This window comes from Chamaea fasciata, unplaced genomic scaffold (genome assembly GCF_029207755.1).
Source record: "Chamaea fasciata isolate MVZ Bird 193981 ecotype frontalis unplaced genomic scaffold, bChaFas1.0.hap1 SCAF_3, whole genome shotgun sequence".
NCBI classification, from domain to species: domain Eukaryota; kingdom Metazoa; phylum Chordata; class Aves; order Passeriformes; family Sylviidae; genus Chamaea; species Chamaea fasciata.
The window spans coordinates 95,601,089-95,618,332 of NW_027094088.1; the positions used below are offsets into that span (position 1 = coordinate 95,601,089).

Below are 17,244 nucleotides of genomic sequence, written 5' to 3' on the forward strand. Positions count from 1 at the left end.
GCTGACTGGTTCTAAAAGCAGCTTGAAGCCTTAGTGCAGATCAGAAGAAAGGGAAAAGCTTTCCAACTAAGGTTCATTTTCCATTGCCTTATTACTATTTCTGAGTCTAGGAACCTGATTATCAATGTATTTAAATATGTTGCACACAATACTTCAGTCAGACTATTTGGGCCAAGAAAATACTATTCAATTTCTTTCTAGGAAGTCCCAAAATGTTAGAACAAATATATTGTGCTTATGCATTTATGGAGAGTAGGAAGAGCATCATTTGAGCAGAATTTGAGGAATCAACAGCCAAGTCTTCTTGATAAAAAGGTCTCTGAGGATTTCTTTGTAGTAATGTCATGTCTGAAATAAAGTGAAAATGCTGAAAGTGATCATAGAACCACTGTGCTACAAATGTGGCAACACATTTTTTTATTTATTTAGAGTAAGATGTGTTAACATCCAGCATGACAAAATTTGTACAAAGTTCACAATTTAAAAATGAAGTATCACAGCAACTTGTGATTCCACACATTTATAGCAAAATTAAAATGTCAACAAATCCATGCCGTGTAGTACAAAAATAAATCAAACTTCAGTTCCACAGAGAGCACAATAAATAGTTTATACAAAATTCTGTCTTAATAAATGATTACTTAAATTAACTTAGAAATGAATATGAACAATAAGTTATAATAAATAAACTCTGATGACTCACAATAATTTCATATGAAAGGTCAGCATTCTAATATGTGACACTTTTGTGATCCCTATATAATAGTCACAGATAACTTTTGATTTGATATTATGTACCAACATTAGATGAGCAGCAGATTTGTGCTTAAAATCCCTTTCCATTGTACATAGGTGATAACAATAAGAATCCAAAACTGATACTATCTATTACTCTACTGAAAGCATTACTATATTGGCAAAGAAGCTGCAGACACAATGCAGTGGAAAAATGCATATGCCATTATGAACAATGAAAGCCCTAAAAGGAGGCTAGGGCAAAAGTACAATATATATGGCAGAAGGTGAACAACAAGCACCTTGCTTCAGCTCTCAAAAAGGCAATTCTGAGCATGGCAGCTACAACTAATAGCACAACAGAAAAAGGGCACTGTACAGATAAGATACTGCAGAGCCCCAAAGTAATTACATAATCTTTTCCCAGCTAGTTATTAAAGTCCTCGTGGAAAACTGTAAGCTTTTGTACAGTGAATAGTATAAAGTGCCGCTGGGATATACATATATTTATACATATATATATATACCGAGGTTGAGTATTGTATCAGAATATTTGTTGTGAGATCCCTGTAGTCTCCCTTAGCAATATTACTGGATTGGCCATAATGGCTTCCACTATAATTTGTTCAGGTTTAGTGTCACAAGGCTAATGACACAAGAAATTGCACACCTCCGTATGGATATATAGGGCAAGGTAAGTGCAAATAGTCAACTGGCACATTGTGGGGACAATGACCCTGTAAGTCCTGTTCTGCTAAAAATATTTTATTTTTTACAAAACCCATCTTTTTCATAACAAAATTTTAAAGTACTTTTGTACTTTCTGCATAACATCAAGACATGGAAGGAAAAGATATGCTATCAAATTTAAATAAATTCAACATCTGTAAAACACAACACATCACCAAATTTACTACTTAAAAAAGAAAAATGTAGTAATAAAAAGTGGTCTTATGCATACATATAGTGCAGTCATTTTTGAAGAAAACAATCAAATCTTGAAGGTACAAATAAGTTTTACCTTAAAATGATCCTGTTTAAAGCAAAAAAGTGCCGAAGTATATTTAATTACATTAAAAATTTGATTGCATTCATTTTTGCAATAGGTGATAGTAGAACAAATACAAAGCATATGTGAATGCTGCATTAATGATTGTTCTCCAACAAAAAGCAAAACATAAATATTAAAATGTTAAAAATGGGATCAAATGTTTGGCAAAGCAAAAGGAAAATCTTTACTGAACTGCATTCCTACTACAGACAGCAATGAATGCAGTTCAGTAACTCTAACAGACACAGATCATTTGTATTTATCCCAAAATTAAAGATGTGAAAAGGCAATATTGACTTTTAAATATTGTCCTCCATCTTGAATTGAAACCACAGAATTTCTGAAAGATGAACTACATTGCTAGAACAGATAGTTCAGAGGGGCACTAGCAGTCCGGTAGAAATAAGAGAATGTTGGCTCCAAAGTTTATTTGAAAACAAAAGCTGAAATCTTCACGTTGTCCACCTCTGATATAGTTCTTTTCATAATGGAAGTTCCCATATTCATACCATGTAATGCTTAGAAGTTAATTAAAAAGTGCTGTTTAAGCTGCTTTGAATCTTCTGTCAAGTTTCCATGGCTTGATGTTGTCTTACAATAAATTACCCATTTTGTAACTTACATCTAATCCATGCCATTTTCTTGGAATTCAAAAAACCTCATTTTATTGCCCCCACCACACACCATCCTTCAAAAACAAAAGTCACATAATATTTTCAAGCATTGTTCAAAAATAAAGCATTTTTGCAACCAATTCTTGCTATGAAACAATATGCACACAAAATGTACTTCTTAAATCCCATAAAATCCTCCAACATGAGGCAAAATGATAGTGTTTAAAAAGTGGCTGCAGACTGCAACATTGTCATTCAAAGCTGTTTTTTTTTTTGTCCATTTCAGTTCAAAATACTAAAACATTTAATCACTAAAGCATTAAAAAGAATTTACACTCTATTTATTTTGATCAGCTTACCTCTTCAGAAATATATATACCCCAAAAATGTGCATACATTAGCAGCTATAAACATTACATGGCATATCACACTATGTCAGCTTATATGAAAACGTACAAAATGTGAATGTATTCAAAAAACTATTCTGCAGTTACTATCTTTAAAGCAAGACATAAAATCATTATGAAGTCTTGTAAGCGTAACACTGTTTCAAACAGAAATAAATATATAACACTTTCTGGTAAATTACAGCAGCAAAAAACAAGAGGCATCCTTTTTTTAAGCAAGATTTTCATCACTATAGCAGCTGTTCAGACCTGAATTCCTCTCACAGCCTGCTTTATATTTTCCAGTAGGGCTTTATTTTCTGGACTCTGATAACGATCTTGATTTGTATACATGTCCGTCAAAGTGGTCACGTAAGCATCAAAATTTTGTTCATTGATTGGTTCCTACGAGATATTAAATAGTAGTTCATATACAACTTTTATTTTCTTAATCGTATATTCATTTAAGCATAACATATTAGCAAGGCATACTGCCACCATTTTTATAATATTTAAAAAGCCTATTTAGTTCTTACTTAATTTTACAGGATACTCTGGAACAGGCCCTCCATGTCTGTTAGCAGTTAAATGTATCTCTATGGTTTCAGTGCTGTTACCACAAATATCCAACTGGTTGATGAAACATAAACATAAAAAAAAGGTATCTATTGTATGAGGTGAACTGAAGATCGCCAAATTCCTTAACTTGTGCTCTCAATCACTTACCATATGTGGCAGCTGGATATTAGCTAGACTATGAATTAAAGACTGGCTTAAATTGGCCAACTCATGAAGAAGAGACTCATTTTGCTGTTCAATTACTTTGTTCTCCTCTTCTATCGTCTTCAGGTTGCTCTCCATTGTGGTAATCTAAAATGGACAAATTTGTGTACAATGTAACATAAGGCAAACTGGTACAAAGCATGCACTCTTTGAAAGGAAAGAGAACTGAAATACCAGGGAAAGGAGAAAAGGTCTATTCATTCATGTTTAAAAAGGTTTGCTTGAGTCTGCAGTTCTTACCATCACCAAGGCTTTCTTATTCCCACTGTATGTTGCATAACTTTAACAGCTTGTCTTTTCAATACTGGTAATAGTGAGTGAATGAACTTGGATTTGATTCCACTCCTTTAGAGCTTTTCTTGTATAGTTAAAAGGGCTTTAAGGACCTTAGTTCTGCAAGTTCACCCATGCAGTTTAACTCCTAGAAGCCAACCTTAAGGGCATTCTGCAGTGTCATGCTTTTCTTATATTTTCAGCTACACGTATATCTTGTTGGTTAAGCATGCACAGCTCCTTGCTGCCAGTGTTCAGCTCTTTGAAAGCATAATATGATTCTGTGCAACAACCGCATGTTATTGCAATGTATGTACAAATTCAGAAAGTTTTCCAACACATATAATGACTTATAAAACTGAAGAAACTGAAGAATATTTGCACATAGCCCTGTGGCATTGCTTCATGTACAGGTGAAAACAACCGAGACTGTGCTCTGTCTGTGTTTCCAGGCGACCAAACACATTAGCTATGACCTTGCATGGTGCCCTGCTTGAGCTAAAAGCATTGCTGAGAGAAAGCTTCCCTGAGCTTGTGGAGAGCATTGTGCTAATGGAGTTATAAGGACTTCAGATGGGCTCTGGCTTATGTCTAGCTCATCAAGAGCACATGCAGAGCTCACTCATATCTGTCTGCACTTTCCTCTGTAGCCCTGTCCTTACTTTCCACATGGAGTGATAACTGTTAACATCTATTACAGAGTGTACAGTGTGCTCTGTGTGTGTGTAGGTAAAAATATGCATTGACAAGAAAAAAGAAGCCAGTGAAGTGGAAAAAATGCCAAAGAACACAAGGTTTTGAATTCTCAAAATGAGGTTTATCCATTTCTACACTGGCCTAGAGAGTGAGCTATGGGAAGAATTGATACAATTAAAATGCTGATGGCAAGGTCAGAGGTTTGTGCAGTAGTAATGGGCAGAAGGTCATAGGTCCTTAAGCGCATATTAACTTGACCATGGGTGAGTAAACGTTTGTAAACTGGTGGCACAGTCAGGTAGTCTGAGATATGTTTTATTTTGGACCTAAAGTTTCAGTCTACTTATGGAAATACAGCCCATCAGTTGATAGAAGTAACTTTGAAAAGTGATGTGTCTAAATAAACAGTCTCCAAGTATCTCTTGCTTTGACTACGGGTGCATATTGCAGTTAATCCAAGTTGCCAGTACTGTAGGGACTTGGTTTTGTCACAGTTCATTGATTCTGAGCTATTTCCACCAAATATATCAGTAAGGAAAATACTGTCTTCATCTTTGAACCTGGACACCTGATCCTCCTTTCTTATTTTGCTTTCAGCTTGTTTATATTGGAGGGAAGTGCTGTATCCAAATGCAAAACACCTTTCATAGGTGCTTCTTAGAGTCAAGTCATACTCCAGTATCTATCCTAATTTTCTTTTTATATTGAAGACCAGAATGAGGAGTCTGATACCAATGAAGGCTTAGTTCAATATGGCTACTGCAGCCACCTCACACTAACTTCAGCAGGAGCTGACAATCTACAGATTTTCTATCTAGCTGAGCATTGCAACTTGAATAATCTTTTTTTTTCATGAGATGCTGAGTATCTGCAAATACAGTGGCAGATGATCAGCATTTCTCACTACTTCACTTAGTATGCATCTGTAAGTTCATCTGTTTTAAATTTAAATATTGTATTTTTTTGCTTAAAGGCTGAACTTTCCCCCCCCACATTTTACGCTAAAACTAAGAAATGTTTACTTGTATGTATTCTGAAAATAGGATAATCTGTTGCTTGTATGAAACACATAATTATTTGCAGATTTGTTCTTCCCCTCTCCCCTTTATGTGTTTCTGCTCCTCTCATTATTGCATGTTAAATTTGAACAAATTTACTAGAAGATCTTGGGTTAAAAATTCTTTCTCCAAAGTCTTAAGTAAAAAGGCAGCTGAGTAAAGGAGAGTCTTACAACTGCTTCAGCTAAGAAAAAAGCTTAACTTTTCACTTTATTAAATAGAAAAATTCTATGTGGAAGAATTTCCTGTTCCCGTCATATGAAAAACTTTCACTGGCACTTAGAATCATAAGGGTTGCAAATCTGTATCAAAAAAGACTTGCTACTTCTGGTATTCACATAACTTCCACTATTTTCCCATTGCATATTCCCCACCTGTCAAGTCTTACTGAGTTGCACAATGATTTTCTAACGATTTATCAGCAAATATTTTGTTATGCCCAATATAATTTTACTTTTGCAAATAAAGGAGACTGTTGACTTTGATCCTCCTAATAGTTTGATAATGACTATGATGTAACTCTCTATGCATTGTAAATGTAAATTTCTAATCTTTAGGAGAGTGCATGAATTCAAAGCTAAGGCCTCTGAATTTTTTTGTGAAGTTTAACTTGGGATTCTCTACAGGGCCTTAGTAGCAAGTCAGGCAAAACCAGATAATTATTAGACCAGATTACCCAGAGATTGTGGAATTTCTAGTACGGGAAATAAAAACAGGTTAGACAAGCACCTGTCAGGTTTAGTTTAGGAAAATTTTAGGAAGTAAGGATGACTGGTAGACAAAATAATGTTTTCATGGTCTCTTGTACTTCTACTTTTTAAAATCCCATTAATCATTTAATCTACCCTTTTCCTAAATCTGCTGCACTTAAGTGTGAAAAATATCCCTTTTACTTAATGGTACAATCACCAGCTGAGCCTTCTTTTACCAAGAACATTCAGTGGTCCCACAAGTGCCTAATCTGATTTCTAAGAATATGCAATGGCATATTCATTCACAGTCTGAATCTGGAACTGAGGCCACTGAAGTATGGCTTCTGTAGTCATTTCAGAACAAAGCTTGATGTGAAATTCCTAGATAAATCTCTGAAACTCAGTACATGTTCATGCCTGCCATAGTGTTATCATGGCTTTATTTTTCAATTCATCTGGCAAAATATAAAAGTGCAGTAAATTACTGACAACTGGAGCATTTACCTAATGTACACGTTACAGCCAAACTGCTTCACATTTTTTAAAAACTCAGCTAAATTAGTCTGTATGTGAATAGTATCTTCAGCATATTAAGCAGAAGAAAGCATAAGGCAATTGGAAACTGCCAGATTCAAAATTTATGACCAAATTTTTCAAGACAAATATATGTAATTTTCCTGCCACTGGTTATTCTTGCTTTATGTTCTTGCAGATTTTGTCCTCATTACCCTACAGTTATATTTGGTCAGATCAGGAAACTGTGTAAACCATGAATCAAATCCTATGAAGGCTGAATAATGGCAGCAGAACTCTGAATGCAGGCATAAGGAAGAAGTGAGGTTTCAATATCAATCTGGCTAAGGTTTAGAAATCCAAGAAAAACCAAGTTGAAGAAGCACATCCTGCCTTGTATTTATGACTATACAAGAGGAGAAGGAGAAGGAGAATGAACATGGTGCCCACCTCCAGAAGCAGCAAAGAACAACAAATGGTTTACTCTGTTTCCATTGAGATCATTTGGGTGACTGTGACTGTGGGACTAAAGACTGACAAATAGTGACTGTGACAAATTTTACTGTTGGTGCCTGTGTGCAAATCATATGAAGAGACAAGCACCAGAATCTATGCTGGACACTGAAAAATTCTAGGGGAACTCAACTGATTTTCTTCTTTTGCTTTTTCCATCCAGTTTTAGGACTGCTGAATAATGGAATTTTAATTAATAGTCTAATGTTAGGTTTTCTGCTTTTTTTTTTTCCCCAAAAAATTTTATGTGGAATGAAAAAAGAATTAAACTGGACCTCTGGGACCACTACCGCTGCCAAGGGCGGCATTTAGTGTATCACATCATGAAGTGTAACAGGTACTCACTTCTCTGTCTAAATTTCCTTTGTAAGACGTGGCAAAAGCCATGTTATTAATCTAGGCTCCTTCACCTTGTAGCTTATGTTAATGACCATGCTGTCACACAATATTTTAACTGCTATTAGAAAGGCATAACCTTATCAAGGGGAAACACCAAGCTGACCATGACAGGTCATGTTTTGCCATTATTTTAAAGAATGTATTTTGCTGAGTTCTTTTTGTTTGTTTTTTTTTTTACTATTGGTAACTGATGTGAAAATTGCATAATGAACACTGTTTTAAAATTTTATAAATAGCAAATTATGCATAGATGTCAATATATAAGAAACATAAAAGGGAACAATATATTTCCTATATTTTTTAATCAGTCATGTAGAAAAGGCAGCTTGAATTTAGGGCTTCATAAAACTGTTACCTGAGTTCTGAGTTTAATCATATCAGCTTCCATCTGGGAGTTGGATTCATTTAGTTCTTTGATTTCTTCATCTAACTGTTTAATTTCTTCATCATTTTCTATACCTGTGTGACATAAAAATAAAAGGGGTGTTAAAATAATTAAGGTTTAAATCACAGTTCAGTGAATTAATTATTTCTATATTTGAAAATCAATTTATTTCAAGCAAAAAAGAAAAAGGAAGCATTCTTCCAACTTTTATTCTGCAGTTAAAAAAAAAGTATTTTCCACTACTTTTCCTTTTAAATTTGCAGTAATTCTCCAGTGAAAAGTGTTGAAAATGCCTGGAGGATCAAAAGGACCTTTAACTTCATATACACTCATTTAACTTCATGCTATAAGAAATGCACCTGCAGCAAGAAATTTTTCTCCACTGTCATATGTAATTTATTTAAAGTGTGTGTCCACTTACAGATCTTCTGAAAGAAAGTAAAAAAAATCTTAACATGGTAATCTCTTCATATTACAGCATTATCAAGAGAACCTGTAACTAATTCAGAATTAATTCTCAACAAAGAGAAATTTTGTTGATGTACCGGGATATATTATGATTCTGCAGTTGTTTTTAATGCTTGATGAAGGCTCACAATGGTTTATGAAGGGTTCAGAAAGGTGTTATAAAATAAAAATATATAGAGTAATTTGCAAAATGGAAGTGCTTTCTCACATTTTTTGAGAAATATTAAAATATTAAAATATTAAAAACCACAGAATTTTAGAAGTACCTGCATTTTTAAGAATTCAGACAGGAATAAATGGTAACAGTTTATTTAATTTATCCTTTTAATTAATATAACAAAGAATAAAATAATACTTGGAAGAGACAGACAGATCTGTTTTTTTCTCAAGTCAAAGTGTGACTTGAACATCTAAAGCCAGAGAAACTGATGTTCCCACTCTCATTCTGCTGGTGTGATTCTTTCACACCTTTTCCCATAGTGCCCGACTCTGATAGGAAAGATGTCATAGAATCATAGAGTGGCTTGGATTGGAAGGGACCTTAAAGATTATCTAGTTTCAAACCCTCTGCCATGGGCTGAAAGACCTTCCACTAGACCAGGTTTCTCAGAGCCCTATCCAGCCTGGCCTGAAACACTTCCAGGGATGAGGAATCCACAGCTTCTCTGGACAACCTGTTCTAGTGTCTCACCATTCTTACAGTAAAGAGTATTTTCCTAATATCTAATCTAAACCTACTCTCTTGCAGTTTGAGGCCCTTTCCTTTGTTCTGTCACAATGTACCCTTGTAAATAGTCCCTCTCCATCTTCATTGTAGGATCCCTTCAGGTGGTCGAAGGCTGCAATTAGGTCACCTCTAAGCCATCTCTTTTACAAGGTGAACAATCCCAATTCTCTCAACCTTTCCTCACAGCAGAGAGGCTCCATCCCTCTGATGATCTTTGTGGCCTTGTCTGGACTTGCTCCACCAGATCCATGTCCTTCCTGTGCTGGGACCCCAGAGCTGATGCAGACCTGCAGGCGGGGTCTCACCAGAGCAGAGGGGCAGAATCCCCTCCCTCACCTCTGCCCACGCTGCCTTTGGTTCAGCCCAGGACACATTTGGCTCTCCAGGCTGTGAGAGCACATGGCTGGGTCATGTCCAGCCTCTCACCCGCCCTGCACCCCCAAATCCTTCTGGGCAGGGCTGCTCTGGAGCTGTTCCTCCCCAGCCTGTGTTGATACTGGGGTTTACCCTGAGCCAGGTGCAGCACCTTGCACTTGGTCTTGTTAAACATGAGATTCCCATGGGCCACTTCTCCAGTTTGTCCAGGTCCCTCTGGATGGCATCCTGTCCTTCAGGAGTGTCACTGCACCACAGCTTGGTGTCATCTGCAAATTTGCTGAGGGTGCACCCAATCCCTTTGTCTATGTTATTAATGCAGATATTAAATAACACTGGCCACAGTAAAGGCCCCTAAAGGACAACACTTGTCACTGATGTCCATTGGGACTCTGAGCCATTGACCACTACTCTCTGGATGTGACAATCCAACCAATTCCTTATTCACCTAACAGTGCACCCATCAAAGCCATCTCTCTCCAATTCAGAGAGAAGGATGTTGTGGGAGACCATGGCTGTGGCTTTACAGAAGTCCAGGTAAGTGACATCTGTAGCTCTTCCCTTGTCCATTAATGTAGTCACCTGTCATGGGAAGGCCACTGGGTGGCTCAGTCAGGCCATGTGTCCAAGGAGCCAAAATATCCACGTATTACTCCTTAAGGCATTCTTCCTGGGCATGGCAGATACTTATAGTTTTCAATACTACCCAGGTTGTAGAGCAAATAACATCCAAATTTTGTACTCCATGGTTACAAGCTCTTGAACAAAGACAGCCAGTGCATTCTCCAGCTATGCTGGCCATGTGGGCTGAGGTCCTCCTGCACTGCATTCAAATGCTCTGTGGCTCTAAATGCAGTTAATACCTACAGTTAAGAAGGCATGCACTGTCACAGACTAAGTGACTACATAGTTTTCCAAGAAAACTCAGGACTTGACCACCTCCCAGGCAAGTCTTTATGATATTACTTACTTGAACTGAAGCACCTACATTTTGCTTTTACTGCCCTTCAACTACCAGGGTACTATTCTGACTTTCATCCAAGGTACTTTCATCATTGTCCCTGCAACTCAAGGTTGCCAGGAATAACTGCAGATTCCTGGAGCTGAAATGGCACAAAGCCATATCCATCTGCCAGAGGGTTATAGAGCCATAGGTCCAAATGAATTCAAGGGAGCTCAGTAGGAATTGACATTCTAGAAACAAACCCTTTTTCTCTTCTGAATCCTGCAACAATATAAGACTAACTATCGCTCTTTGATGAATGAAATGTGAACCAGCAAATTATAAGGGTATATTCTACTTTGAAATATTTTAGAGCTTTAGATTTATATAGACATAACTCAATCCAACTGCTCTACTCCTGGCTCAGGTTTCCAGGGCATAAGACCTGGTTTCACATATACTGACAGTGAGTTCACAATTTATATAGAGTGGGTTTGTACATATAGGAAAAAGGTAATAGAGTAACAGTAACTTTAGTTTACAGAGAATTAGTATTTAAGAACGTAACGATTAAAAATTTACCATTACTGGCCCGCTGCTTTATTGTTAGCATTTGTTCTCCAGACAGCTTTGCTTTCTTCATTGCTGAAGTAGCTCTGGGGCATCCTGATAAACTGTGAACAGTAAGGAGCCTGTTAATTTTGACAGGTCATTGAAAAGAAATCTGTAATCCAAACCTGTAATAAAAACAGTATCAGAGACACAGTTTATCTTCACTGCCTAGCACTGAAAGAGTGCACTAGTCTGAAAAGAAAAAGGACTTACCAGTAGTGATTTCATTGTTTTGTTTTTCTTCCAGATTGTTTTTGCATAGACAGCTAATATAAAAGTCAGATATACAGTTCAATTTTCCTAAGACAAAATACTTCTACTAAAATGTTTTATTCTAAAAGCAGTTATTGTATAAATACTCCCAACTGAATTTACATGTCCCTGCTCTGAACTTCCACTCTTTTTTGATTCATATGTTCAAACATGGAACTGAATGCTGAGAGAAGGAGGACATGAGCTACCTCTCACATCCAAATGACTAGCTCTTATAAACTGCTTTTCTTTGTGAATATCATCTACTGAGCTGGCTAAATTGCCCTTTTAAAAATTTTTTTCTTCAAATGGAAGTAACTATGTGTTGGCTTTTTGTTGGTGCCCAAGGAAAGTCATTCCAATAAAAATGACCTTGTTTTAATGGGGGATATATATGTCTTATAATGCACATTTGTTACATTTATGGATGTACATTCAGTTATCTCTTCTCTCTCACATTGCCAAAATATTAAACTTTTAAATTACATTGTACAAAACAGTTTGATAGCAAACACAGTCTTAGGAGACTTTATTGTAAACATTAAAATATGGATCAGACAGTGTTCAGTGTTTAACAAATAATGGCACACCAAACTACCCTCTTTTCCCAAAATCACATCTTTTATGTAGTTGCACCACTGCAGATAAAGGAGAATACATATTCAGTCTAATTTAATGACGGAAAACTATATTCTTATTCTGAGGAAGCTTTAGCTTTAGCGAAGGGAATTTGGAAGTTTGCTAAACAATTTCCTGTTGCCTCAACATTTCAGTTTTCATAGCCATGCAAACTGAGTAAGGTTATGTACTTTTCATTGCATACAGGCACATTGATATTTCCTCTCCAGATCCAAAGGAAGACTTTTTTTTTTTACAATTTACAATTTTTAATTGTGAAAATCAAATTCAAATCTAATACACAAATAATTGCCCTGTAATATGGAGGAAAATGGTGTCTTTGATTAAAAGCATTTCTTTAAGTAAAGACGCAACTTCCCTCTAAATGAAATCTTCTGATTTAGCTATAGTGTTTGATTATTGAAAATGTTTCTCTGAAAGGACTGGGCTATCAAGTGCAGTCATACAAAAAAGGACTGCTTTTAGAAAAATATATTAAAATTATTTTCTCAGCAAAAGAATCTGTTTTCAACATTTTATACAGCTTTGTGACTAAGAAGACGTATAATAAAATAATACTAGTATCAAGAAATGTCATGACCTAGTAGCTTTTGGCTGTAGCCTGGTTGGTAGGATGCCAAATAACTACTCCAAGGTCTGCTTCAGATTCAGTGTGTGATTGTAAACAACTGTCCTCTTGGAGTGTCAAAGGGAGCCTTGAAGATGATTAAGGAGAAGAGGATCTAGCATTTTGTGAAAAAAATGTTGGCAGAGAGAAAGAAATGGGATAACAGTATATGCAAAGTTTCTGCATCATTTAACTGACTTCATTGGTGTAACCTTTCAGTTGATTTAGTGAATTTTCTCATATTTTGTCCTCACTCTTTTTCACAAGAAGTTAGCATCACTGGGCATTATAACAACTGTATTAGTTTACTCGCATCTTGTTCTGTAGCCTTTTCCTCTCTAAAAGTCTTGACTGATGACAACCCCTCAAAATAAAATCAGCCCTTAGCCTATAGGTACAGCATTCAAACAGACCAACATGAAACCTGGATGCTAGAACAGCGCACCTGAGAGCAAAGAAAAATAATCAAACAAATCAAATTTGTTCAGAAGTATTAGAAATCTACTGTGTAATTCAGTGTGCCTAAATCCAAATTTTGATGCCAAGGAGCCAGTCTTAGTCCCGGCCACGATTCTATACACAGTTTTTAGGACTGCCTAAACCTGTAGGTATCTTCTCATCTAGTCTGGAAGGTTATCTCTCCACTGGTGTGCCCAGGGTGCTCCAGGGTGTGCTCTCACCCTGAGGCCCCAGGTACAAGGCTCCATATGTGCAATACTAAGCTTTTCTATTCCACAAAATAAGATGGTCACATTGTAGCTGCCAAACAGCAGCAGACCATGGCCCAGCACCACTGGAGAGAGGTGTATTGTTGGGGTAGCCACATATGGAGCACCTATAGCTTGGCTGCAGTTCAGGCACCCTGGCACCAGATGCCTTCTGCCTAAACTGAACCACAAAGATCTGGGTGCTGTGCTCCATCCTTGCTGCTGGAACTGTTGAAGAGTCTTTCTGCATGGATTATCTACCTTCTTCAGGAGGCACGCAGATGAAAAATAAATTAGTGAGAGGAAAGGCAAAGGGCTGCCTATTTTTTGGGCATACTAGTGAGGATGCAGAAGGCTTCCACATTCTGTAACCAGATTAGTTTTGTTCTAACCCGCTGGTGATCTAATACAATATGTACAGACAGAGGAGGTCTTTGACCAAAATGATTTTTTTGCAATGCATCTGTATGCCTAATATACAAGCTTCCTCTTTTTGCTTCCCCAGTCCTTACATGCATGCCTTTAACATGTGCATCATGCACCTCTATGACTTCCTTTAGCTTGTTCCATGTCTGTCCTTAGAAGAGGCCATGAATGAACAGATGGTCCTAAATTTTCCAGTGGTTTTATGCAATTTAAGAAAGCATTCAAAATTCCCAAAGGTATCCTGCGCAGAGGAAGATGCCATTGCCTTCCTCTGCAGATCTTTTCTGGCAATTCTGTCTCTTCATTAATTGTATATTGCATTGCAAGCAGATGAGCTCAGTTTCCTGAGCCAGGCACTTTCAGTTTCAGTGAAGCAAATACCAAGTTCGTAACCTAAATTAAGAGTATTGCCTTTCACTACAGTTTGTTTAACTTGTCTAAATTTTTCAGAAATGATTTAGTCAAAGATAGCAATGTGTACCCCTTTTGCTTTGCTCTGTTCTTAATTAAGTTACCTAAAACTGTTTAAAGTAATTAAAAAGTAAATTAGGACTTTTAGAATAAGCTTATACTCTGCAAGGACATTCTACCTCTTCCATTTTATCTTACTGACTATGTTTACTTCTACTGAAGGCAACCACTCTTTGAATTGAGAACAGCCAAAAGAGCTCAGGATATATGGGAAGGTAAGAGGAAAAACAAGGTGAAGTCAGTGTTGCATCAAAAGTGGGCTGTTGTACAAAGGCTGAACCCTACAGAGGAATAAAGTTAAAAAAAAAAAAAAAAAGCTGAATTTAGATCCTGAATTTAAAGCTGAATTTAGAATTAGCTGATTTAGATCTCAGTGAGACTGAGAGTTGCTTGAGATTTCTAGAACACTGGGGGGTAGAAGGAGACAGAAGGATAGAAGGAGACAGGAGTAGATATGATTTTATTTTTTTCCTGTGATTAGCAAACAAAAGAATAAAAATGAAAGCTATTTCAGTGCTTTAAAAGTTACGCAATGAATGCTTAAATATTTCAAAAATTTTTTAAGAAATACTATGAGAAATATCTAGGTAGTAGTTTTGTTAAGGACAATACTTATCCTCACATTAGGTATGCTATGAAGCTGTATCAGGGGAGGTTGAGGTTGGATATTAGGAAAGGCTCTTTACCCAGAGGATGGTTGGGCAGTGAAACAGGCTCCCCCAGGGAAGAGGTCACAACCTGATGGAGTTCAAGAAGTGTTTGGACAGTACTCTCAGGCACCTGGTATGATTCTTGGGTTTGGACTTCAATGATCCTTGTGGGTCCCTTCCAACTCAGGGTATTCTACTATGAAGTTTGAAGCCTTTACAGTTGATGTTTGTCATAGGTTTTCAAACTTTACACTGACTTTTACACAATTATTCATTCCAGCAAAGAATTAGTAAAATTAATTGCTCCTGCCATTATTCTCATACACACAAGAAATCATAAGAACATATAAACACATATAAACATATAAATTGAGTATTCTTTCCATAGTAAAAATGAGTTAGGTTTTCTAACAACATTACTGGGGTACTGCTGTAATAAATTCAGTATAAATGTACCAAACCATGAATTATCTGTGTCAGACTCTGGATGCCACAGGACTTGAAGCCGCAGCATTTTGGTGGGCTATGAGAAGCACCAGCAACCAACTCCTGACTCCCTGTGAGTTTCTCATTCACGAAGGGCTGTGAGTGTCTGCTGTATCAACAACCACATGACCATCAGCACCTTATTTTGCTGGCATGCAACGTGTCTTGGCTCTTGATAAATCTCTACTGTTGGGCTTAACCTCTAACTTCAGTAAGAAAAGTATTGTCTGGAACATCATCCTAGAAAACCACCCTCTGCCATAACTTACAAAATGCTATAAAGACTACATGGTGATTGTATTTATTAGAGTTGAATATAAGGTGAAGAACAAATTTTCTTTCTTTTTTAGCACTGTGGTTATCTTACTGCAACCAGTGCCTCACCATATATTCAGTGGATTTGGAAATAGGGTGAAATTTGTTTAAAAATAAAATGAAAATGAGTGGGGGAAAAAGATTTAAAAGGGGTTTTTACGTAGTGTTCAGTGCATATTTACCAAGAAATTTAGTTTAAAAATAAGTAAGTGTGGGCTAAAATCCTGAACTGTTTCAAGAATGCAATTGCACTGTCTTCAGGTATGCAAACAACAGAGGCCATCAGAGTGAAGGATCATTGATCAAGTGGAACAGTTGTCTGGCTGACCGATTTTAGTTATCTGGGTTCCAGCTGTGTGTTAAATATATTTTTTTCCTCAGTAGACAATGCAGTTGAGTCCCTCTAGAAGCTGGAAAATTTACACTTGGCTTGTCAAGTGAAGAAAATATCTTCCAAATAGAGAAGTAGGTATACGGGAAAGGAGGAGATAAAGGTCAAATATATTACCTTTTTTATTTTTATATTTGGTATGTCAAGTGTTGAAGTTTAAAAAGAAAGAAATAACTGTGTAAAGAAACCAAAGCCTCAACCTGGAGTACCCAAAAAGCATCCTGAGGACAATTTTTATAAACCCTGCAAGATGTTTATAGATTCACTACCACAGTGATTTTTCAAAAAGAAAATGGAACATTTCTTCTGTTTATTAAAAATAGCATTGTCTATAGACTAGAGGAAGGAACAAGTCACTTTCAAGAGACCTCTTTTAACTAGAAATATATTCATAACAAGCCCCAGATGTAAATCCTTTTGAAATTCAGGGAAATACAGATCACAGTGAGAATGACTTTTATTTTGTTAATGGCTGAAACCTTACTTTTACAACTAAGCTCCTCAACTATTTGCTAATGTTTGAAGTTCAAGTTAAGAGATCAAACTCAATGATCAAAGTAGCCCATTCCTTGGTTTAATATTAAATCCATGAACTACTCTTTTTTTTTCTGTGTGGAAGGGTATCAGCTTTAGTGACTTCCTTATTCCCATGAGTAAATTCTGCTACACACCTTAAAGGATGAAATACTCTATGCACAACTCCAGCAGAGATAAAAGGAACCCTCCCTAAACCAGCACTCATTTTTATTTACATTCAAGGGTGATTGGCTTTTCCCCAGGTTCTTACTGAGATGTGAAGCAAAGGGAATCCAGGAGAGAGGTTCTGCAAACAAGGTAGTTTTGTTTTCATGGAAATTGCTGTGACAAGAGGAATTTCTTCTTGCCACACAACTCTAGCTGCCTTTGTGTGGTGTTGGGTGAAAAAAATCATCTGTTCAGCTCAATTTCAAAATTCTTCCCTGGAAAAGAATGATTTTTATTAATGTGGCCCTTTATAGGTCTTGTTTCCTTACTAAAGCTTGCTGGTTGGTTGGTTGGGGTTTTTTGTGGTTCTTTTTGTTTTGTTTTGGGTTTCTT

General features: G+C 36.6%; 1 protein-coding gene across 13 annotated transcripts in view; it reads right to left on the minus strand.

Moving 5' to 3' along the window:
• Nucleotides 1-407: 407 nt before the first annotated feature.
• The window catches only part of MYT1L (myelin transcription factor 1 like), a 303,729-nt gene continuing 286,892 nt past the window's right edge, over nt 408-17,244 (minus strand). For all 13 annotated transcript variants that reach the window (XM_066179860.1, XM_066179851.1, XM_066179856.1 and 10 more), the window contains 4 exons: nt 11,194-11,285; nt 8,069-8,172; nt 3,513-3,656; nt 408-3,191 (listed from right to left, as the gene is read on the minus strand). In XM_066179860.1, the coding sequence (XP_066035957.1) occupies nt 3,051-3,191; nt 3,513-3,656; nt 8,069-8,172; nt 11,194-11,285 (481 nt within the window). In that variant the 3' untranslated portion in view covers nt 408-3,050. The remainder of the gene's footprint in view (nt 3,192-3,512; nt 3,657-8,068; nt 8,173-11,193; nt 11,286-17,244) is intronic.